The 23,313-nt window shown below is 45.5% G+C and overlaps 1 protein-coding gene, 1 long non-coding RNA gene and 1 other non-coding gene across 4 annotated transcripts in view; 2 read left to right on the top strand and 1 right to left on the bottom strand.

Annotated features, from left to right (window-relative positions):
- The window catches only part of Sh3bgr (SH3 domain binding glutamate rich protein), a 31,823-nt gene extending 15,790 nt beyond the window's left edge, over positions 1–16,033 (top strand). For both annotated transcript variants that reach the window (XM_048422992.3, XM_048422996.3), the window contains exons 3-8: positions 3,380–3,460; positions 5,849–5,920; positions 6,900–6,974; positions 11,753–11,791; positions 12,099–12,216; positions 15,680–16,033. In XM_048422992.3, the coding sequence (XP_048278949.2) occupies positions 3,380–3,460; positions 5,849–5,920; positions 6,900–6,974; positions 11,753–11,791; positions 12,099–12,185 (354 nt within the window). In that variant the 3' untranslated portion in view covers positions 12,186–12,216; positions 15,680–16,033. The remainder of the gene's footprint in view (positions 1–3,379; positions 3,461–5,848; positions 5,921–6,899; positions 6,975–11,752; positions 11,792–12,098; positions 12,217–15,679) is intronic.
- Positions 4,152–4,255, top strand: LOC125393011 (U6 spliceosomal RNA). Its single transcript, XR_007229675.1, has one exon. It is a non-coding gene; the product is annotated as a U6 spliceosomal RNA (small nuclear RNA).
- LOC125393000 (uncharacterized) lies at positions 11,291–12,984 on the bottom strand. Its single transcript, XR_007229666.3, has 2 exons — positions 12,815–12,984; positions 11,291–11,529 (listed from the first exon to the last, which is right to left on the bottom strand). It is a non-coding gene; the product is annotated as an uncharacterized LOC125393000 (long non-coding RNA).
- Positions 16,034–23,313: the final 7,280 nt, after the last annotated feature.

The raw sequence follows: 23,313 nt of genomic DNA, 5'->3' as shown, positions 1-23,313 counted from the left end.
TGTGTGTGTGGACTTGTGTGGGTGTGGTTGGAGGTCAGAGGACCGAGCTGCCTGGACAGTAGGTGCTAGGATCCACCTGCCCTTGCCTCCTTGGTGCTGAGGTCATATATGTGCTCCTAGATTTCTTTTACATGGGCTTGGAATGGAGCTCTGGTCCCCATGCTTGCAAGACAAGCAGTTCACTGACTGACCGGTATCTTGAGACTCACTATCCACTCTTTTACACAAAAGCTTTTGGGCTTCTGATCTGAAGTATGCATTTTTGCCCGTTAGGGACTCGGGTTGCTTGCTTACAGCGGCTCTAACAAACTGCCACAAACTGTGGTTTAAAATATCAGGTATTTATGCTTTCTCAGTTCCAGAGGCCATCATGGTGCTGGTGCATGTTAGAAGTTCTTAAGGAGAGCCTGTTCCACTCCTCTCTCCCAGTTGCTTAAGTTTGCCAGCAGTTCTTGGCTTGTGGAAGTATTCCAGATGTGATCTCTGGCTTCTCCCTGTGTGTACCAGGGTCTCCCCAGGGCCTTCCTGTAAGGATGTCAGTCATTGAAAAGGACTCACTCTAACTTAGTATGGTCTTACCGTAACAGCCACAGCTGCAAATATCTTACTTCCAAATAAGGTCACTTTCTGGGGTGCCAGGTGGACAAGGGCTTAAGTGGGAGGCCCTTGAGCCTACCATAGGACTGCATGAATTTGCAAGGCCGGATTAGCTTCTTGAAAGTCTTACTTAAAAGTCCTGTGGGCGAGAGTACTTTCAGTGTTGATGTGGTCCATACATGCCGTGGGGAGCATATGGTCTCTTTCAAGGCTCTTGTGAATTTTACTTGGAGTCTCCCAGAACGCAGAAAGGATTTCCTCTGTGAAGAAAGACCTCCATCCTGTGAGGTGGCTCAGTGGGTAAAGATACCCATTACCAAGCCTGGTGACCCGAGCACCATCTCTGGATCCCACAAGGTGAAACAGGATTCCCAGAAGTTGTCTGCTGACCTCCATACGTGAATGCAAGCATGCTCATCCTCCACAGTAAATAAATGTAATCAAAACAATAAAAGACAAGAGAATCCACTCTCCACACAACCCCTAGTCTCCTATGCATCCCAGCAGACAAGGAGAAGGCTGATGCAGGAGGGAGCGGTAGTGGCAAGGAATTCTGATTTGACTTTTTCCGTAAAAAATTATTTTATTTGTTGAAATTTATCTGTGTGTGTTTGCATGTGTGTGTGTGTGTGTGTGTGTGTGTGTGTGTGTGTGTGCGTGCATGTGTGTGCGTGTGCATGCTTTCCCATGCACCTGTTTGTGCACATGTGCATTTGTATGAAGTACCTGCAGAGGTCAGAAGTAGGCATCAGATCCCTTGGAGCTGGAACTGCAGGTGATTGTGATCCGGCCACCTGATGTGGATGCTGGGGAGCGAACTCAAGACATCTGTGGGAGCAGCAAACACTCAACTGCGGAGCCGTCTCTCTGGCACACCAGTTCTTTTCACTTTTAGGAAAATCAGAAAAGTTCATACTAGCACAGACCGAAAGATGAAATGATTTAGAAGGGTCTTCAGTGTGAATCACCCCATCCAAATTCCTGCTCACAATTAACTACAGTCCCTTGAGCTGAGCTTGCTCTACTCTCCCCTCTGGGAGGTCACGGGGCTTTTGCTCAGAAGGACTTTATACTTCAACCTGGTGGATCTACTTTGCTGTGGCCTCAAACATGAAGTAGGTGGTCCTGTTTGAGGCACCAGTGTTGGTAACTTCTTGTTTGAAACTGTGCTTGTTGTCTCCAAATAGGGGCCAGGGCCGGGCCAGAAAGCCACAGCAGCCTCACTTTATAACCTTTTCCATTAAGGAACCATTTGTCAACACAGCTTTGTGAAACTCTTAAAGGCATTAGGGTGGCTGGAGAGATGGCTCAGCAGTTAAAAGCACTTGCTGTTCTTGCAAAGTCCCTGAGTTCAGTTCCCAGCACCTCCTTAGTAGCCACAACCAGCTATGACTCCACTTCTAGGAGATCCGGTACCCTCCTCTGGCCCCTGCAGCTACCATGTGTATACACAGTGTACAGACATACACACAGGTAAAACACTCACGAAATAAAAATAAAAAGGCAGAAACTAAAGAGTCTGTCTGTGCTGGCTAGTTTTATGTTATCTTGACACAGGCTAGCGTCATTTGGGAAGAGAGAACCTCAGTTAAGAAAATGCCCCACCAGATTGATCCATGGGCAAACCTGTGATGCATTTTCTTGATTGATGACTGTTGTGAGTGAACCCGCCTGACTGTTGTGAGTGAACCCGCCTGACTGTTGTGAGTGAACCCGCCTGACTGTTGTGAGTGAACCCGCCTGACTGTTGTGAGTGAACCCGCCTGACTGTTGTGAGTGACTGTGGGATTCCACCCCTAGGCAGGTGGTCCTGTGTGCCATAAGAAAGCAGGCTGAGGAAATAGCCAGTGAGTATCACTCCTCCATGGCATTGGGTTCTGCCTCCAGGTTCCTGACCTGGCTTTCCTCTAATGGTCTGAAAGGGTAAACTGAAATAAACCCTTTCCTCTCTGAATAGCTTTTGGTCATGGTGTTTTATCACAGCAATAGAAACTCTAACTAAGACACTGTCGCCATCATTAGAATGTAGATTATGAAAATCTCACTGGTTCATGTGGATTCTTGGTCAGCCAAGCCCTGGGCCCATGACAGCAGCCGGCATGGGGGCAGGGACAAGCGATGGATATCTCTGCACCAGGAGGTGAGAGCTTCAGGTGTGTCTGGGAGTCCTGGGCATCTGCCGTGCAGAGAAGATGAAGATGTTCTGAGAGTCATGGCAGACAAGTATCAGAGAAAGGCAACACCAGATGGAAAGCCAGGCACAGTCAAGGCCAGGTTACCCACCAAAGGGGGAATTCCTGCTGGAAGTAGCAGACATGTATGCCCATGAGAAGCCGAATCAGGCTGCGGTGACCACCTGAGGACCGAGGCAGCCTAGGCTTGGGTACAACCAAAGATGACTTGATCATTGGCATCTTTATTAATATAGATGTGAATGCCCCTGGTATTCAGGGAAGTGGGGAAGGACAGAATTCAAAACCAGTGGTGGGAAAAAGGCTTCTCTACATCTTGTCATTACAGGCTGTGCACCTGTCCCTATCACCCCCTTCTGCAGTCTTTACTCTGTTTCCTCTGTGTGTGTGTGTGTGTGTGTGTGTGTGTGTGTCAATGCATAAAAACAAATGTAACATTAATGGCTTTGATTTATAGCTTTAGGGGTTAGTTATCAGTTGAGAAAACAAGCAGAGAGGATGTTTCATGCTTGATAAGGGGACTGGGCTCAGAACATATACCAGCCCCCAAGTGTAGGATGGTTTTAAATATTCCATTTCTTTGCTTCCAGGATTTTGACTCTTTCTTCTCTGCAAAAGAAGAAAATATTATTTATTCATTCCTTGGTTTGACTCCCCCTCCAGGGTCGAAGGTAAGCTGGGATGCCCTGCGTGGTCCAGTACAGGCTACAATAGAAGGAGAGAGAAGCTGGCAAACACTGACTAGTGTTCGTCAATGATGCTCGAAGTCAACATGATCTTTTTTTTTTTTTTTAAAAAAATTTACAGAATGCTTCATGAATTTACATGTCACCATTCTATGGGGCTTTACTTATCTCTCTACCAGTTCAATGTGTGTGTGTGCATGTGTGCATGTGCGTATATGCATGTTTGAGCATGTGTGCCTTTTGGTAGTGGTGTTTCATTGCAGCAATAGAAAGCCTGAGTAGGACAGATAGGAAGGGAGGCAACACTGCCTCTCCCCAAGGCTGTCCCAGTGATGTAATGTACTTCCTCCAGCAAGGCTGCACCTCCTAAAGGCTCCATAACCTCCTCAAGGAGTGCCACCAACTGAGGACCAAGAGTTCAAACACAGGAGTGTATGGGGGACATTTCTCATTCAGAACATCACATGGACATTGACTTTAAATTAAAATAAAAACCGTATTCAGGATGAAGCCTAGGACTCATTCATACTAGGCAAATACTGTTTTATGAGCTATAATCCCATCCCCAACCTGTTATTTTATATCATATATAAAATTAGATTATAGATGATTAAAGGTCTAGATTTTAATAACTATAAAGGCACAGATAAATCTATCTTTATAAAAAGTTAAAATTGTGTTCACTTCAGCAGCACATGTACTAAAATTGGAATGATACAGAGATTAGCCTGGCCCCTGCTCAAGAATGACACACAAATTTGTGAAGTGTTCCCAGGTCACCTGGGCTACCTAGTGAGAACCCTCTCAAAGACCCATACAGAATTAGAAATAACTCAAGGAAAGCGGTCAAGACATAGATGAAATCATCTGAACAGACAGTGTAAGTGATTCAAAGTATGCCCTTCCTTCCAGGGACCAAGGAGATATAAATATAGAGGAAGATGGAACTCCATTTCCCCTGAAAACACTCACAATCAATAAAAAGCACAACTGTGTTAACTGGCCACAAGGCTAAAGAAAAGGAGGATGTTCGTATGTTACAGAGAGATCTGAATCACTCCCACTTTTGAAAAGAAATCTGATAAAAAATATCCCCACCATTTTAGTCAGAGAGTCATAAACATGGGGTCACATTGACTATCTACCAATTAGAACATTTTTGAATAAATTTTCATAGTCTTAATGTTAAGCAGACATTACAAAGATTGAATTAGAATGGTAGGGTTAGATATATAGCAAATATTAAGGATTGTCATCTGAGGGTGTCAACAGAAGGTGTGTTTGAAGAATGGTTGTCCTGAGGATAACCTCATGATGGCTTTAAAAAGCTCTGTGGAGAAACAAAGGGAATGATCTATTGAACCCCCTCTCTCATTCTGTGATGGGGTACAATAGAGACCTTCCTGCTCTTCACCAGGAATTATAGACTGTACCCAATTGTACCCAATCTTTTTCCTGATGGGGTTTTCCCCTTACTCTGCCTCCCAATAAATATATACCCCAAAAGCTGAGGACCTTTTAATAAGTTAAGACCACCATGTGGGGGTGCTGATATGCTCTGTGTTGACAGAGGTTTCTATCTCACCCAGTTCTGCAACCATTCAGTCCCAAAGAAACATACACAAAAATATATAAACTGGTTGGCCTATTAGCTCAGGCTTCTTATTAACTAACTCTTACATTTTAAATTAACCCATAATTCTCGTCTGTTAGCCACATGGCTTGGTACCTTTTATCACTGAGGCATTTTCATCTTGCCTCCTCTGCCTCTGGGTGACAACTGCAGACAGAGCCTTTCCTCTTCCCAGAATTCTCCTGTTCTACTCACCCTGCCTATACTTCCTGTCTGGCTACTGGCCAATCAGCGTTTTATTAAACCAATACAAGTGACAAATCTTTACAGGGTACAAGACCATTGTTCCGTAGTAGCTCGGCCCCAAGCTTGTGCTAAAATGCTTTCTGCTTTCATGCTCTCAAAATTATTGTAATTTTAGGTGTATGGGTATTTTGCCTGCATATATGTTTGTATGTAAAGTACATACCCAGTGCCTGCAGAGTCCAGAAGAGACATTGGATCCCTAGAATTGGAGTTATGGATGGCTGTGAGCTGCCATGAGTGTGCTGGAAACTGAACCCATGTCTTCTGCAAGAGCAGCCAGTGTTCTTAACCACTGGGTCATCTCCCCAGCCACAGGGATTAAGTTCTTGTTACTACAGCGTGGGTGGCAATGGCTTCATCCCTTTGTGGACCCCACTGTTGCTGCGGATAAAATGAAGGCCAAAGATAAGAACAATTCAGTTAGTTAAAAGACACTGAAATGTGAGTCATTGTCCTGAAGAGAATCTTCAAGTGTTTTCAACTATTTGGTATAGGTGACAAAGCCCGAGGAAGCTTCTTCCCTTCCCAATGGAGATGTGGCAGGAGAGGCAGAAGGCCCTGCAGAGGTAAGGCTGGTGCTGCCAGTGTCGTCAGGGTGGCTGCATGGGTTTAATGTTGCTTTCATTTCTCTCTCTCTCTCTGAACTATCTATTCATCTATCTATCTATCTATCTATCTATCTATCTATCTATCTATCTATCGATCATCTATCTTTCATCTACCTATTATCTATAGCTTATCTATCCATATACCTATTATCATTATTTTCTATTATCTCTTTTATCTGTTATCCATTCATCCACCCACCCAGCCACCCATCTATCCACCCACCTACCTATCTATCCATCCATCCATCCACCCATCCATCCACTGATCCATCCATCCATCCATCCATCCATCCATCCATCCATCCATCCATCCACTGATCCATCCATCCATCCATCCATCCATCCATCCATCCATCCACTGATCCATCCATCCATCCACTGATCCATCCACCCATCCGCCCACTGATCCATCCATCCATCCATCCATCCATCCATCCATCCATCCACCCATCCACTGATCCATCCATCCATCCACTGATCCATCCATCCATCCATCCATCCATCCATCCATCCATCCATCCATCCACTGATCCATCCATCCATCCACTGATCCATCCACCCATCCGCCCTCTGATCCATCCATCCATCCACTGATCCATCCATCCATCCATCCATCCATCCATCCATCCACTTTACCTGTGTATCTATCTACTGTATTCATCTATATTCATCCATCTCTGCATCTGCCACCTTCACCAACCTTAAATGGGTAACTCAACATCCTTCACTCAGTAGTTCATGGCTGCAGCATGCAGGAGTCTGATAGAGGTTTGGGGCTTTGGGGAGCTGTGTCAGCATCTAACTTGTGTTGAGGAGGTCTCTTCCAGCTCCACTTACATGCCGGGACTGAGATGGACAAGCCACAGCAGGGGTGGCTTTCTTTGTCCTTGGGTGCTTCCTGAAGGTCAGTGATACTTTGAGATTCTTTTCTAAACAGGGAACAGAGAAGGCCGAGGAAAGTGGAGAAAATGAGGCACAGAAAGAGGACAGTGAAGACACCCAAGAGAAGAATGTGAGTGTTTGCTCTATTGCTGTGGGTTTGTTGCTTCTGTCCCTTACTGAACTCCTGCATGGTGCCAGGAATTGTGCTGAGCTCACAGCTGAGACAGAGAAAGTGCATACTGAGAATATAGCTGTGAGGAACCAGCTATTCTCAACCCTGCTTTAACTGCTGTGGACCAGGTGCTGAGAGGGCCAGAGGGAGGCGCCTGAGGCAGACTTGGTGGGAAACAATCAGTGGAGGCTTCACCGATTCCTCATGTACCCGGGGAGAAGTCACATTCATTCATATTCTGAGCTCTTGCTCAGATACAAGTCCCTACTCCTTGCCTTGAGTGATGGCAACATGTAGCTTCCTGTGAGCCTCCTGGGGAAAAGAGCCAGGGCATTTGAGTGTTAGTAAAACATAAGTGGGAATGTGATGACTGGAGCCCAGCATTGGGAAGGAAACTCACTGAGTCAGGTGACAGACAGGTCCCGGTGAGGCTGAGGTGTGCATGGGGCCTGCTCCTAAATGGCAGAAGTTTCTGTCCTGTCTGGTCCCGCAGCCGTTCAGTCCCAAAGAAACACACAGAGGTCTACATTAATTATAAACGGGTTGGCCTATTAGCTTAGGCTTTCTTAATAACTGACTCTAACATCCTACATTAACCCATAATTCTTGTCTGTGTTAGCTATGTGGCTTGGTACCTTTTATCAGCAAATCAGTCACATCTTGCTTCCTCTGTGTCTGAGTCACGAGTGCAGACTGAGCCTTTTCTCTTCCCAGAATTCTCCTGCTCTGCTCACCCCACCTCTACTTCCTGCCTGGCTACTGGCCAATCAGCATCTATTAAACCAACATAACTGATAAATCTTTGCAGGGTTTGAGACCATTGTCCCACAACACCTGAAGAGATTTGCTGTCCAGGGCCCACATGATGATAAGTGATGTCGGGGGATTCTGTAGGGGTCAAGAACAGTGGGTGTGGGGATTACTTAAGGAATTGTGGGACTGTGGCCGACAAGGCCTTGGGGTGGCTGGGTTGGGGTCGACTACAGGCCTCAGGCCGAGTCTCCCATGGGAAAGTTTCAGTGGAAACACTATAAAGTTATCTAAGATGGTTGAAAACATCACAACTGGCTCTTATCAAGGTAAAGTTATCTTGCAGAAAAGGCCAACTTGTTTTGGGTCATGTTTGTTGCCAGATGGTACTCTTCATCTGAAAATCTCCAAGCCCTGGGCTTGGTGACACATGGTTGAAGTCTCACCATCTCAGCTCCTCCCCAAACAAATCCCCACAAAAGTGACTTATGTTAAGGCCAGCATGGATATAGCTCCAAAAAGCTTGCGGGCACAAGGCTGGACTAAGGGCCAAAGACCCAGGGGACACCACCGGTGCTCTCTCCTGACAGTTCTAGGGCTCACTGCCCTTTCAGGTCACACTGGCAGGGTTCAGCATCCTCGTCACCATCCATGTCTGACACTCGTCACCACTGACACCTGCCCTTAGGTCTGTCCCAGTGCCATGTCAGTGGCCCAAGTCTTGGCTAAGTTCCCAACAAAAAATAGCTGCTGTGGAAGGTCTACGGGATCTCGTTTCCCATGTGTGCTCTTCCTGGCGGCTCCTCCTGGTGCTCCTGTCTGCAGTGCTGTGAGCACCTGACGTCACTGACCCGGGAACTACAGTTTTCTCTATAACGCCTTTGTCTACGTGATTATTTTCTGACCCATGAAATTGAGTTCAAGCATTGTGTGCAGTTGGCTTTTTAACAGCTGCCTAGGTCAGATGCTGTCTAGTTCTGTGAACTTATGATGGAAAGCTTTTGAAATTAATATATTGTACCTCAACTTAAGAAGGATTGGAAGCAGGAGTGGCATTGGATAAATATGTTCAATTCACATTTTATCAACCGTTTGAGCCACTGCTCCCTGATAGGCAGAACCCCAGGGATTAGGAGGGAGCAATGGGAAGGAAGGCAAAATCTGCCCTGATGGGGAGCCTGTGTTCTAAGTGCTGGTGCTGACAATATGCTGGGCCCTTTGAAGTTACTTTCAAGACTATTTATTATTATTATTATTATTATTATTATTATTATTATTACTACTACTACTACTACTACTACTACTACTACTACTATTAATTTGGTTTTTCAAGCAGGGTTTCTCTGTGTAGCCCTTGCTGTCCTGGAGCTAGCTCTAAACCAGGCTGGCCTCAAACTCACAGAGATCCTCCGGCCTCTGCCTCCTGAGTGCTGGGATTAAAGGCATGCACCTCCACCATCTCCATTTTTAATGATACCTTATTCTGCTTGAATACTAAAGCCCTTGGATTTAGGAAAGTGTGAAACTCTACAGAACTGATGGCTCCATGCTGTATATGATGGCATTTAGTCTGAGGGCACAAGGATAAGGAGAAAATGAAAACTTTTCGAGAGGCAGAGAGAAGGTACCAGGCTTCATGTGTTCCTGCTCTCGGCCATAAACTCGTATTTATCCAGTTTTACAACAGCGGCAGGACCCTGGAGATCCTGAAGATACGTGAGGGACAGATCACAGCTGCAGGGAACAGGCAGAGAAGTCAGAGAGAAGGGCAACTCAGGGATGGCTGCGGGAGCTGATCTGAGGGCCTGTGACTCGACCTTCCCGGCTAACCTGATTCTGAGTGGCAGCTGATGTGAATCTCATCGGGGGTTCAGTTTTGCTGAGTAAGGAGCGAGGAGGAGGGAAGCCAGAGGGCTAGGTAGGGGCGGGGTGGCTTTTAGCCATAGTTGTAGACTATAAAGGAGACGTTCCGGGTTTAATAGGAAATAGATGAGAAGAATTAGCTTTCAGGAGAGCATTTTCAACAGAACAACGGCCTCTGGGGTCCCAAAGTGGGAGAGTCTTCGTTGTAGGGAACAAAGGAATTTCCGGTTCTTATAGGTTTCTGGGGATGGGCCTGAAGGCTAGAGGGTTCCATACCACATGCTCCAGGCTGTGGGCGGGGAGCCATAAGGCCAGAAGGGGTTAAATAAGAGAATAAAGTAATTCCAGAGCCTGGGCATCTGGGAGATGGACTTGCCTCAGCTGCAAGAGTGAGGGACTGCCGGTCCATGGCTGGTGTTGCTTGTGGTTCCAGCTGAACCCTGTCGGCTGTAGGGTGACAGCCCGATATATCCCAGGTTGCCACCTCTGATTCTCTAAAGTGGTAGCGTCTTTTAAGGTCTGTAGCCTAACATCCATGCCAAGGCCATGAATTTGAATGAGAGCAAAGTGGAGAGGACATAGGAGCAGTTGGAGAGAAGAGAAGGGAAACAGTGTCATTATAGTCTCAAAAACGATTGCCATTGTTCCACGGTGCACATATGGAGGTCTGAGGACAACCCTGTGGGGTCAGTTTTCTCACACCACCTTTATGTGGGACATGGGGCTATTGTACAATATTATTTTAAGATGTATTACATGGGCTAGAGAGATGGCTCAGAGGTTAAGAGACCTGACTGCTGTTCCAGAGGTCCTGAGTTCAATTCCCAGCCATCACATGATGGCTCATAACCATCTGTAATGAGATCTGGTGCCCAGAACACTACATACATAATAATAAAAAAAGATGCGTTATAATTGTTTATGCTCCGGAACCCTTGTTTAACGATGTAAAGGTGTGTTGCTTTTTTTTATGCTGCGTTCATTTATGTCTGTGAAGCTGTGATTCTTTGCTTGTCTAAAACACAGGCTAATAAAGAGCTGGTAAAGAACTGAACAGCCAATGGCAGGGCGGGAGCAAGGATAGGTGGGGCTGGCAGGCTGAGAGAATAAATAGGAGAAGCGTGAACAGAAAGAGGAGCAAGGAGAGGCAAGTGCCAGGGGCCAGCCACCCAGCCAGCCACAGAGTAAAAAGTAAAGGTAGAAATAGAGAAAGATAAAAGCCCAGAGGCAAAAGGTAGATGGGACAATTTAAGAAAAGCTGGCTAGAAACAATCCAAGCTACAGCTGGGCACTTATAAGTAATTGAAGCATGAATAATAGAAACTCAGAGAAATTGGAATTCACTCTGAAGATTCAAAAAGCAAAACAGTCAGCCACTGGCTCTTACCTTGACCTCAGTCCAAAATGGCTATCCGGCCTCCAAGAGTTTTAGAATGAGACCGTGTCTGAGAGCTGTCTCCTCACATTTTGTATTCCTCTCTCAGGCTGGGATTAAAGCGTGCACTAGTACCTGGTTTCTATGGCAGGGTAGTGTGGCTACTGGGATTAAAGGTGTGTGTCATTGTTGCCTGGTCTGTAAGGCTGACCAGTGTGGCTGTTTTGTTCTCCTGATTCCCAGGCAAGCTTTGTTTATTAAAATACAAATAAATTGCCACTACAAGTAAGAATAAGACCCCATGTGTGATTTATTTGGGAACTGGTTAGCAGGCCTCCCAAAGAGTAAAAGAATAAAAAGCAATGACATTTTGGTGTTCCAGCATGAGGCTAGAGTCAAAGAAAGTCCAGCAACATGGAGCTTGAACTCAGGTCGTGAGGCTTGCATGGCGAGCACTTTCCTGGTCGAGCATCTCACTGGCCTTTGAAGTTTATGAACTGTGTTATAGCGGCAGTAAAGGCAAACCTATCAGGATGGAAAGGCAGAAAAGACGTTTGTGTTTTGGTTGAAAATCTTAATTGCTTGCATCTCTGATCTGATGTTGTTAGATCATCACAGTTCTGATGTTTGACACCTTATGGATGAATAATGTATTACTCATTCAATAAGCTTCCATTTTGTTATAGTTTGTTTACCTTAAAAATTCAATTTAAATCTTACTCCATTTTTTAATCTTTGTGGACCCAAGGAAGAAGAGGGAGAAGAGGGAGCGGGAACAACAGAAGAGGTAGGGTCTGTCATCTTTGACCGCTGGTTTAATCAACTTAGTGAAAACGTTTGTGGGTGACACCAGGGCCGCTTTTGCTACACTTGTGTGTGTGTGTGTATGTGTGTGTGTGCGTGCGTGTGTGAGTGCATGTACATGTGCATGTGCGTGTGTGTGCGTGTGGCAACTGGAGGTCAGTGTCAGATGTCCTTTTCAGACACTCTCCACCTTTGTGTCACTGTGAGCCCTCAGCTCTAGTTTGGCCTGTATTCCCATGGTGTCTTTGGCTCTATGCGTCTCAGTAATGATGTGATTTTGTAAAACCTAGACAGAAGAGGTGACAGAGGAAGGAGCAGAGGGAGAGGCTGAGGAAGGGGAAGCTGAGGAAGAAGCAGGAGAAGGGGAAGACTCTTAGGCCTTTCAGGCCTGTTCATCAACTATCCCAGGTAGGTGCAGAATTCCGGGCTGAGTAGCTTGTCCCTGTGTGGCCCTGTGTGACCTCTCATGAGGTGTGAGAATCATGAGCACACGTGTCTTCTGCCTGGCTCCATGCACTGCAGGGCTTCAGACTACCATGTGCATGACTTGGCTCTAGGGCAGGATGGGAAAAGAGCACTCTGAGCAAAGGAGGGCTGGCGTGCATACATTTCCTCCTCTGCGTGATCTCTATATAAGAGCTGGCATGGAAGCAGCCTTTGCATGTCCACGGCATGAATGCTGTTCATCACCGATGATGCTGGCGGCAAACCTAACCTCAAAGTCACGGAGCTAGCTACTGGTTCCTGAAAGACAATTCCCGTATCTCTGCATGTCATCTTGAGTGCTGGGTAGCCTGGTCTCACTTTTTAATATTAACCAAACACTCGTGTGTACAACTGTGGATGATGAGACATTTGGTAAGCTTTTGCTTCCTTGTGGTTTTAAACGTCTGTTGGCGATAAAACAGTAATTACACAATTCTGTACGGGTGGGTAGATACCGTGTGTTAATAGGATAAGGATGGTGTATAGTAGTAGGGTATCAAGGACATGGTGGGATCCTCACCTAGCACAGGCTAAGTGAAAGCCCTACAGATCACTTGGTGCTGTGAAACAGCTGGTATCACGAGACATAAGGACAGCACATTTGCACGAGCCAGGTTGCTGCTCCTGTTGTTCTTGCGACCAAGTCAGAGGCAGTGGATCTTTCTGGGAGCGACCTCACAGTTGTCTGCCACCACTTAAAACAAAAGTCAAACAAACAATAAACCAAACACTGAACAAACCAGAAAACTAAAAAGCGTTTTAGTCTCCTCGCTATCTATATCACACCTGTACTAAAAAAACGTGAGTCAGATTTCTGGACTGTAGCTGAGAGAGCAGCTGAGAAGGACATAATGAGGGATAAGTACCTGGACACAGAGTAGGTCAGCAGCAAGGACCCGTGATAATGAAGGGTAAGTACCTGGACACACAGTAGGTCAGCAGCAAAGGCCTGTGATAATGAGGGGTAAGTACCTGGACACAGAGTAGGTCAGCAGCAAAGGCCCGTGATAATGAGGGATAAGTACCTGGACACAGAGTAGGTCAGCAGCAAGGACCCGTGATAATGAAGGGTAAGTACCTGGACACACAGTAGGTCAGCAGCAAAGGCCCGTGATAAGACTTGGTGCCCAACTAGAGACAGGTACACTGACGGGTTCATGCAGAGATGGAAAAAGAATTCTTCAGTGCTCTGAGTAACATCGATACTATGTACAAAAGAAGGGGGAGAGAGAACCACAGAAGAGGTGGGGTCTGCCATCTTTAACCATTGGTTTCATCAGCTTAGTGAAAACATTTGTTGGTGACACCAGTGCTACATTTCTCTCTCTCTCTCTCTCGTGTGTGTGTGTGTGTGTGTGTGTGTGTGTGTGTGTGTGTGTGAACAGCGTAGATATTCTTCCTCAACATTCCTATGAACAAGAAGCTATTATCAAGATGGTTAATATGGCCAGGCGGTGGTGCGCACGCCTTTAATCCCAGCACTTGGGAGTCAGAGACAGGTGGATCTCTGTGAGTTCCAGACTGTTCTGGTCTACTGAGTGAGTTCCAAGACAGCCAGAGCTACACAGAGAAAAATAGAGATGGTTACTATGTGTTCTTGGAGCTGGTGGGGATGTCTGTCACAGCTTGCTATTAGACTATAGAAGTATTGTGCTCTGTTTATATTACAGTAGATCAAGGGCACGGCTTGATGTCTCCACACCTGGTGTAGGAGGGTCTTCTTTCTATGTGTTGCTTTCATTGGTCAAATGAAGAAACTGCCTTGGCCTTTTGATAGGGCACAATTTTGATAGGTGGAGTAGACCGAACAGAACACCGGGAGAAAGAAAACAGAGTCAGGCAGATGCCATGATTCTCCTGCCCAAGACGGACACTGGTTAGACTCATGCCGGTAAGCCACATTCAAGTGGCGATACACATTAATGTAGATGGGTTAAAACTATTATGTGAGAGTTACCCAATAAGAGGCTAGATATAATGGGCCAGGCAGTGTTTAAATGAATATAGTTTCCGTGTAATTATTTCGGGTGTAAACTAGCCGGGCGGCCAGGCACCGGAATGCAGCCCGCTGCTCCTTTTACAACACCCACCAATTTCCTTCATGCTGGTGACACAGACTCAACTGTCTGTTCCTTGGTAATGATTCCACTGCTAAGGAATGAATGGGGACTCATATTTAAGAAGAGAAAATTGGCAGTTTTATGAAATCCCATCTGAAGAAACAAAAAAAGTGCAAAAGTGATGGTTTTGTCATCGAACCAGCAGCAAAGCCAAAGGCTACAGAGCCATAGCCTCACGAACACCATGCAAATCCACTGATACCCACACTACTTGCAGGGTTTCTTAAAAAAACTGTGCAGTTTTAATATGATGACCATGAAAATACTGAACGTGAACTGGCTCAGCGGAGAGAGAAGCCTTAGTGTTTGGACGGTGTCCAGGTCCAATTCCAAAGTTAAAATAAAAACGGAAGATGAGTGTCAGGGGCTGTGTGGAGCGTTTTGTCTGTTTCTCTGAGGGTGCTGGGTTGGAACTTAGCCCATTATAGTCTGTTACATACCTAGATGTGAAGGCATGAACCAGAAGTCTCTCGGCTTCTCCCTTGGCTCCCACTGATTCGGTGACTTTCTTTCAAATGTGCCATGGCTGGCGGCAGGATCCATCTCTGGCAACCACTCAGCTTCCAGAGGCCACCCTGTCTCAGTGCCGAGGAGTTCATACTCAGTTTGAAAACACGATCTCTGGAGAACATGGCAGTGAACAGAACCATGAAGACAGTCTCCTGTCCAGTTTAGGGTTAGGCTCCAAACTGGTGCTTCAGTCTGAGAAGCAAACTCTACCTCCTGAGGCTGGAGAGATGGTTCAGTGATAAAGAGTACGTGCTGCTCTTCCAGAGGACCCAAGCTTGGTTCCTAGCACCTATCCTGCCTGCAACTCAAGCTTCCAGGGATCTGATGCCCTCTTCTGGCATCCAGGGGCACCCTCATATGTACATGACACACACTCACACACTCACACGTATAAAAATAAATATAAGTAAATAAATAGACACTACTTCCCAACGCTTGCCTCTCAACATTGCCTCCTACTGTAACCTTGCATTGTCGGAATTCCCTCTTAGGGACTCAGTTGTAGTTGCTGCCTCTGCTTTCCATGATAGCAGGGAAGCTAGAGGGCCGGCCTTTCTTCTGGTGTTCGAGATGTTAGTTCTGATAACCAGTACAAATCTGGCTTGGTTCTCACCAAATTTATTTTCTCTTCTCTGCTCTGGGGCCAGAAAAGGTAAACTGTGGTCATGCCTTCCCGGATTGTGAATTAAATAGCAAAGATTGCAGTAAACACGCCTGTCTTTAACAGTCTTCTCCTGCTCTTTCCTTTCTTTTAGGATATCCAAGCCATGAGGCCACATTTCAACTCTCTCCACTAAGTTGGTAGCATTCCTGGGGTTCACCGAGGACTGTGCCCTGTGATGCAGCTGGGTGTGTTTGGGTTCCCACTGCACTGAATCACCGTGAGCTGAATGTGAAGACTGCACGCATACTGTGCCTACAATTCTTGGTCTTTGCTTAATTTTTGTTTCTTTTGCTGCATACAAATAGACCTTCCATTAATACTCTGCGAACAGGATCTTACTGTGATGCAGCGGGAGTATTTCCCTGTGTACTGCTTGTTTAAGGCTTGGCTTTCAAGATGAAACACTTCCTGGAGAGTAATCGTAAATAAAGATTGACAACCAGAATCTGTCTGGTCTTTCTGTTTTCTTTCCCCTTTGCCTCTGCTCACGCTTCTGTCTCTCTGTGGACTTGAACTTGCTATGTCTGTTCAGACTAAGTTATCTGTATCCCGAGGAAGATTGTTGCACTAACTGGTTCAGGTTGTCAAATGGCACCGCCTGTCCCGTGTCACATCTTGTGTAACACAAAGTGCTATGTTTCGTCCCTGGAGCCTGACTGCCGCCCACACCTGCACGGATGTGACTAGGACAAGCCATGTGCAGCCTCATGGCCTGAACATTTCTGAGGTGCAGGGACAGTTACGTCTGCTCCTCTGGCTGCTGACTGATTTGCAGCCTTAGCCTGCGGTGTGCGTCAGCGACCGCTACTGCAGTCGCCTGGCTGTGCTCTGGGCAGGATGGACCGCGTGGCTCTGCTCACCTGCCCGCGTTACCTTCCCAGCGACATTGCTCTTGCCTGTGACCTTTGTGGCTCTCCCTTCTCCCCGCCATGCTGTGCAGTGCTGGCTGCCTCTGTCCTCTGGTGGGTGGATCAAGACTGTGATGGGGAAACCCATTGAAACAGCTGACCTGAGCTAATGGGAGCTCACCCACTCTGGGTTGACAGTAGAGGAACCAGCATAGGACCAAACTAAGCCCTCTGAATGTGGATGACAGTTGAATGGCTGGGGCAGACTATGGGGCTACGGGCAGTGAGACAAGGATTTATCCCTACTGCTTGTACTGACTTTTTGGGACCCATTCTCTTTGGAGGGATACCTTGTTTATCCTAGATATGGAGAGAGGGCCTTGGTCCTGCCTCAAAGCGATGCACTAGACTTTGTTGACTTTCTATGGGAAGACTTATACTCTCAGAGGAGTGGGTGGGGGATGGGGTAGGGGCAGGGAGGAAGGGAGGGAGTGTGAACTGGGATGGGTATGTAGGATGAGAAAAGATAGTTTTTTTTTAATAGATAAATTAAAAAAAGAGTAGGTGGAGAAGCAACTGAGGAAGACATTCTGGCAACAGCCTCCGGCCTCCACACCCCCCCATCGGTGAGCACAGGTACGCACAGGTACATACATGCAAACATATGTGGTACACACATACCCCACAACAAAAAAAGAGATAGCCAAATAGCTAAACATGTATTTCTAAGCTGATTCATAAGGAAAACCACTAAGATAAATTTTTAATTATGAGTTATTTTCAGTGTTGGGAAAAGTTTCAAAAATAAATACAAAAACAGGCCCTTGCTCATTGCTACATGCAGTTCAGGGATAGGGTCTGGAGAAGATTTGTCTATAAGTACTTAAAATGTCCAGACTTACGCTGTTTAAGCTGTGGGATCCTTTTTAGGAATGTACCTGAGGGGACTGGAGAGATGGCTCAGCAGTTAAAAGCACCGGCTGCTCTTCTAGAGGACTCAGGTTCAATTCCCAGCAGCCACATGATGGCTCACAGTCATCTGTAATGAGATCTGATGTCCTCTTCTGGCCCGCAGGCAGGCATGCAGGCAGAACACTGTTTTCATAATAAATAAATAAATAAATAAATAAATAAATAAATAAATAAATTAAAAAAAGAATGTGCCAGGTGGAGAAACCGGGTGTATTCCTACAGCCCTACAATCCCAGTACTTGGAAAGTAAAGACAAAAGGATCAGCCGTGGTCTTTAGAAATGGCTCGGCAGTGGAAGGCACTCAATGGCTGCTCCTCCGGGCTCAATTCCTAGCACCCACATAATGACTCAAACCAGTGTATAGCTCCAGCATCAGGGAATACAAGGCCCTTTTCTGGCATCCATGCGTACATGGTACACAGACATGTGTTTGTATAAAACATCCGTATGCATAAAAATAAATGGACTTTACAGTGTGTAATCTTTTCTAAAACGTAAAAGATCAAGCCAGGCAGTGGTGGCCCACACCTTTAATCCCAGCACAAGGGAGACAGAGGCAGGGAGATATCAGAGTTCAAGGCCAGCCTGGTCTACAGAATGATTTCCAGGACAGACAGGACTAAAGAGAAAAACCCTATCTCAATAAATCAAAAAGCAGATCATATATTCAAAGTCAGGTTAAATACATAGTGAGTTTATAACAGAGCAAGCTAAATATTATGGAGAAAATAGTGAGTTTATGAAGATATGTCTTATTGAGAAGCAATCGCTTTCCTTAGCTTCTGAAGGCAACTGAGGACTGCACACTCACCTCAGACTCAGCCCTCACCAATCTGCTCACTAGCTGCTTCCATTCACCAGAGGGTATGTTAATGGCCACAAGATGACCCCAGGGCCTGAAAACCTCCAGAGAAAGGTCTGAGTAATCTCTGTCTTTAAGAAACTTCTAATAATGCCCTTGGCTGTCTGGGACCCTACACACTGTGTACCACACACAGTCCTGTCCGAACAACACTACTAGAAATCTGTGAGCAACCTACATCCTCTATCTGCACTCAACTGTGTGTGCACCTGCTTGGTTTCCGTCCAAACACACCCTGAAATACAGTCCTACCTCCCTCCTTCCAGAACTACAGAAAATGGACCATGTGGCCCAGCCTGCTTTGGGGTATCATCTGAGTGAACTGTTAGGGGAGCTCCCTATTTATGGTCTTATGTCTATGCAAAAGTTGATGCACATAAGATTAAAGTCAGAGGGATCTTGAGAAGGAAGCAAAAGCTTACATAAGCCAAGCCTGTCAGTCAAAACTGAACAACTTGTGCCGTGCCCTTGGCAGCCAAACTCCTTATCTGACACCCATAAAAGAAAGCCCCAAGCAATAATCATAAAACACATTTCTTCCTGATCTGTAGTAGCACTTCGCTTGGAACGAAGCAGTCCTGCGGTTTCGCAATCTTGAATCATCCTTGGAAACATCCAGCCCAGAACCCGGCCACTGAACAGCAGCAACAATCACGCATCCATAAGCAGAGCCCTGAGTCATTGTTCTGTACGTGGTCCCGTTCTCACTTCCTGAGACCATTGTCATTTCCATTTTAAAAATGGAGAGTGGACTCCTTCCTCCAAAACATGCAGAAACACATGCAGAAAATAAGCAAACCAAAAAATGAACACTAGGTAAGCAATAAAGAAAATAATAAGTAAATATACAGGGGGTAAAAGCAAGCCACGCTCTTACTGCAGAACCTCTCCGCTCGCCCGGTCCCCTCCCCTGCAACTGTTGCCAGGGAGCGAAACAAACCGGAATTCAGACACATTTTCCCCTCACTAAATTGTTCAAACCAAACTCTCCTCGTTTTCTGAGAAAATGCTATGTCTCAGACTGGATGCTCTCCGGGAGGGCATTTCATCAACTGCGGACCTGCTCTGTCTTGAGTCTGCAGCGTGCGGGTGGTGATGGGAGGACAGTTAACATCCTTGGTGACGCAGCTGCGTGTCTGCCAGAAGCAGGCAGCAAAGCAGCAATCGGACTGCTCCTGGTCATCGGGGGTGTTTTAAGGCAGACTCTGATGTCAGGGACTGCATGTATGTGAGAGCGTCTGTGACTGCTAAGAAGGTGCCTGGGTCACTCAGAAACACGCTCCCGCTGGCTCTCACGCTCACTTATCTGTTCATAAAGCAGCCAAGGGCAGGAAGCTAGGACTTCCTTTCTTCCCTCCGGAGTCATCAACCTGAAAGCTTGTCCTGGCCACCACCACAGACAGGAGCCTTCCCGTGCCCACTAGAACAGAAAACCCTTTGTTACAGGAATTAACCCCCAACCCCAGAGCCTTGAGTTCTGGAGCTACTTTGTGGAATGCTGTGGTGTTGCCATGGTTACCAGGCTTGCCGTCCACGGTGGGTCCCTAAACCTTGACACAAAACCTTCAGGAAAACAAAGTAAAATTCGAATTGAAGCGCAGGCTACTAAACTAGCTTCCATGACCAGCTGTTGGTGTCGAATGTGCAAAGATGATTTGACTGAGGAAAGATAGGAGAGGGGACTGGGGAGAAGGCCCCCTGGGTCAAGTGCTTGCAGGGTAACCATGAGGGCTGCAGTGTGGACCCCAGCACCCAGGTAAATACCAGTCAGGTGCGGTGGCCGCCTATAAATCCAACAGAAGGTAAAGACTGGATGCCTGCCGCAAACTGGACAGCTGGACTAGACAAATCTGTGAGCTCTGGGTTCAAGTGAGAAAATCGGCCTCAGTAGACAAGATGGAGGACAAACAAGGAAAACACCCAACGTCAGCCTCCAGCCTTCACATGTGCATCCCATGTACACACTGATGCAGGCACTTCTAAACACATTTGTACCCAGACATAAGTAAGTAACCACATGCAATACATACACATACACACAGATACATATATACACACAAGTACATAAATAAACACGCACATACACATACATACACAGTACATTCACATACACACATTCACACACATATACATACATACACACACATGCATATACCCACATACCCACATACCTACATACACACATAGACACACATAATACAGATACACACATATACACACATATTATGCATATGTATACATATACACACATTATGTATATATACACATATACAATACACACATATATACACATGCACACATACACATGCATACATATACACACACATATATACATACACACAAACAAGGTACGTGAAACAGGACTTTGCAAAGCCATCTGTAATTGCTCACCGTCTGAGTTTTCCATCGAGCAGCACAACCCATCGCGTGCTCCCCGGCTTGAGATCTTGTATGAACAGGCTTGCTTTTCTGTTTGTAGTCACACAGTTTCTGCTGGGCTCATTCTCCGTCACTAAAGAGTAATCTGCCCTGGTTCCAGTACTCGTGAATGTGCGTCTGTGGGATAGGCACCTTTACACGGACATCAGCATCATATCTACTTCACGTCTCTCCCAGGAAACCACATGAAAAGAACATCAGTAAAATAAAAACGCTGGGGAGACGGTTCAGTGTATAAAGGGCTGGCTGTGCAGACTCCAGGACCTGAGTTCAAATCCTTAGACCCTACCCCAGCCAAGTGCAGTAACAGACATCTGTAACAGCGCTCCTAAGGCGAGACGGCAGGCAGAAGCAGAGGACTCCAGAAACTGCTGGAGCCACCAGCCTGGGTGGCAGAATGGTGGATGGCAAAAACAGACATACATTCAGGCATAACTGAAGGTGTTTATGAGTTGTAGAAGTTCTTTGGTAGAACTTTTGGGTTCACTTATGTAAATCATCATATCAGCAAACAGTGAGAGTTTGACTTCTTTTCTGATTTGTATCCCCTTGATCTCCTTTTGTTGTCTTATTGCTCTAGCTAGGACCTCTAGAACTAAATTGAATAGATATGGAGAGAGTGGACAACATTGTCTTCTTCCTGATTTCAGTGGAATCGCTGGGAGTTTCTCTCCATTTCGTTTGATGTTGGCTGTTCACTTGCTGTATATTGCCTTTATTATATTTAGTTATGTTCCTTGTATCCATGCTCTCTCCAAGAGAGCATGTTGTGTTTTTCTGAGTTTTTTTTTAGCATCTAATGAGATAATCATGTGTTTTTTTCCAGTTTGTTTATATTCACAGATTTTCATATGTTGAACAATCCCTGCATCTTTGGGATGAAGCTGACTTGATTACTTTGGATGTTTTTTTTTTTCTGTTGTGTGCTCGGATTTGGTTTGCCAGTATTTTATTGAGTATTTTTGCATCAATGTTCATGATTGAGACTGGTCTGTAATTCTTTCTTGGTAATATCTTTGTGTGTTTTGGGTATAACGGTAATTGTAGCCTCAAAATAGAGTCTTGCAGTGTTTCTTTTGTTTCTATTTTATGAAACAATTTGAGGAGTATTGATATTAGTTCTTCTTTGAAAATCTTGTCAAATTCTGTGCTGAAACCATCTGATTCTGGGATATTTTTGTTTGGAAATTTTGATTTTTATGCCAATACTAGACTGTTTTCAGTACTGTAGCTCTGTAGCAGAGTTTGAAGTCAGGGATTGTGATGCCTCCAGAAGTTCTTTTATTGTACAGGATTGCTTTGACTATCTTGGGTTTTTTGCTTTTCCGTATGAAGTTGAGTATCATTCTTTTGAGGTCTATGAAGAATTTTGCTGGGATTTTGCTGGGCATTTTATTGAATCTGTAGATAGCTTTTGGTTAGATTGCCATTTTTAGTATGTTAACTCTACCTACCCAAGAGCATGGGAGATCTTTCCATTTTCTTATATCCTCTTTAATTTCTTCTTTCAAAGATTTAAAGTTCTTGTTATACAAATCTTCCATTTTAATCTTTGCCATATTGCTTAACAAATAAAAGACTCATGTGGTCAGAAAAAGAGACATATACTGTAAAGTTAGATTCAAAGACAAAGAAAACCTCTAAATGGTGTATTGTAACAGGCGAAACCCTACACACTGTATCATTCTGAAACAAGGCAGGTGAGACCGTACACATAACATCATTCTTAGAGAAGGACCCTACACATTGCATCATTCTGAGACTTGGCAAGTATTTCCCTACATACTGCTTCATCCTGAGACAAGGCAGGTGAGACCCTATACTCTGCATCATTCTGCAACAAGGCAGGTGAGACCCTACACACTACATCACTCTGAGAAAGAGGTGAGATACTACATACTACATCATTCTGAAACCCTACACACTGTATCATTCTTAGATCAGACATATGAGGCCATACACTACTGTATCGTTCTGAGACAAAAACCAGTTGAGACCCCACACACTGCCTCATTCTGAGATAAGGCAGCTGACACCCAACACACTGTATCATCCTGAGACAAGACAGGTGACACCCTAAGTACTGTATCATTCTGAGAGAAGATGGGCGAGACCCTACATACTGCCTCATAGTGAGACAAGGCAGATGAGCCACTACACACTTTATCATCTTAAGACAAGGCAGGTGAGACCCTACACTACTGCATCATTCTGAGCCAAGGCAGGTGAGAGGATACATACTGCTTCATTGTTGTCAGGGGTTTCTGTCCTGCCTTGTTCCCGCAGTCATTAAGTCCCAAAGAAATCACACAGAGGTCTACATTAGTTATAAACTGATTGGTCCGTTAGCTCAGGCTTCTTATTAACTCTTATAACTTATGTTATTAGCTCATTACTCTTGTCTATGTTAGCCATGTGGCTTGGTACCTTTTTTTCAGTGAGGCAGTCACATCTTGTTTACTCTGTGGCTGGGTCATGACTGCAGACTAGGACTTCCTTCTTTCCAGAATTCTCTTGTTCTAATCACCCTGCCCCTACTTCCTGCATGGTTTTACCACCTATACTTCCTGTCTGGCTACTGGCCAATCAGCATTTTATTAAAA

This window comes from Myodes glareolus, chromosome 2 (assembly GCF_982192425.1).
Source record: "Myodes glareolus chromosome 2, mMyoGla1.1, whole genome shotgun sequence".
In the NCBI taxonomy this organism is placed as follows: domain Eukaryota; kingdom Metazoa; phylum Chordata; class Mammalia; order Rodentia; family Cricetidae; genus Myodes; species Myodes glareolus.
Note: the sequence above shows the minus strand (reverse complement) of the source record. Positions and strands in the feature narration are given on the sequence as shown.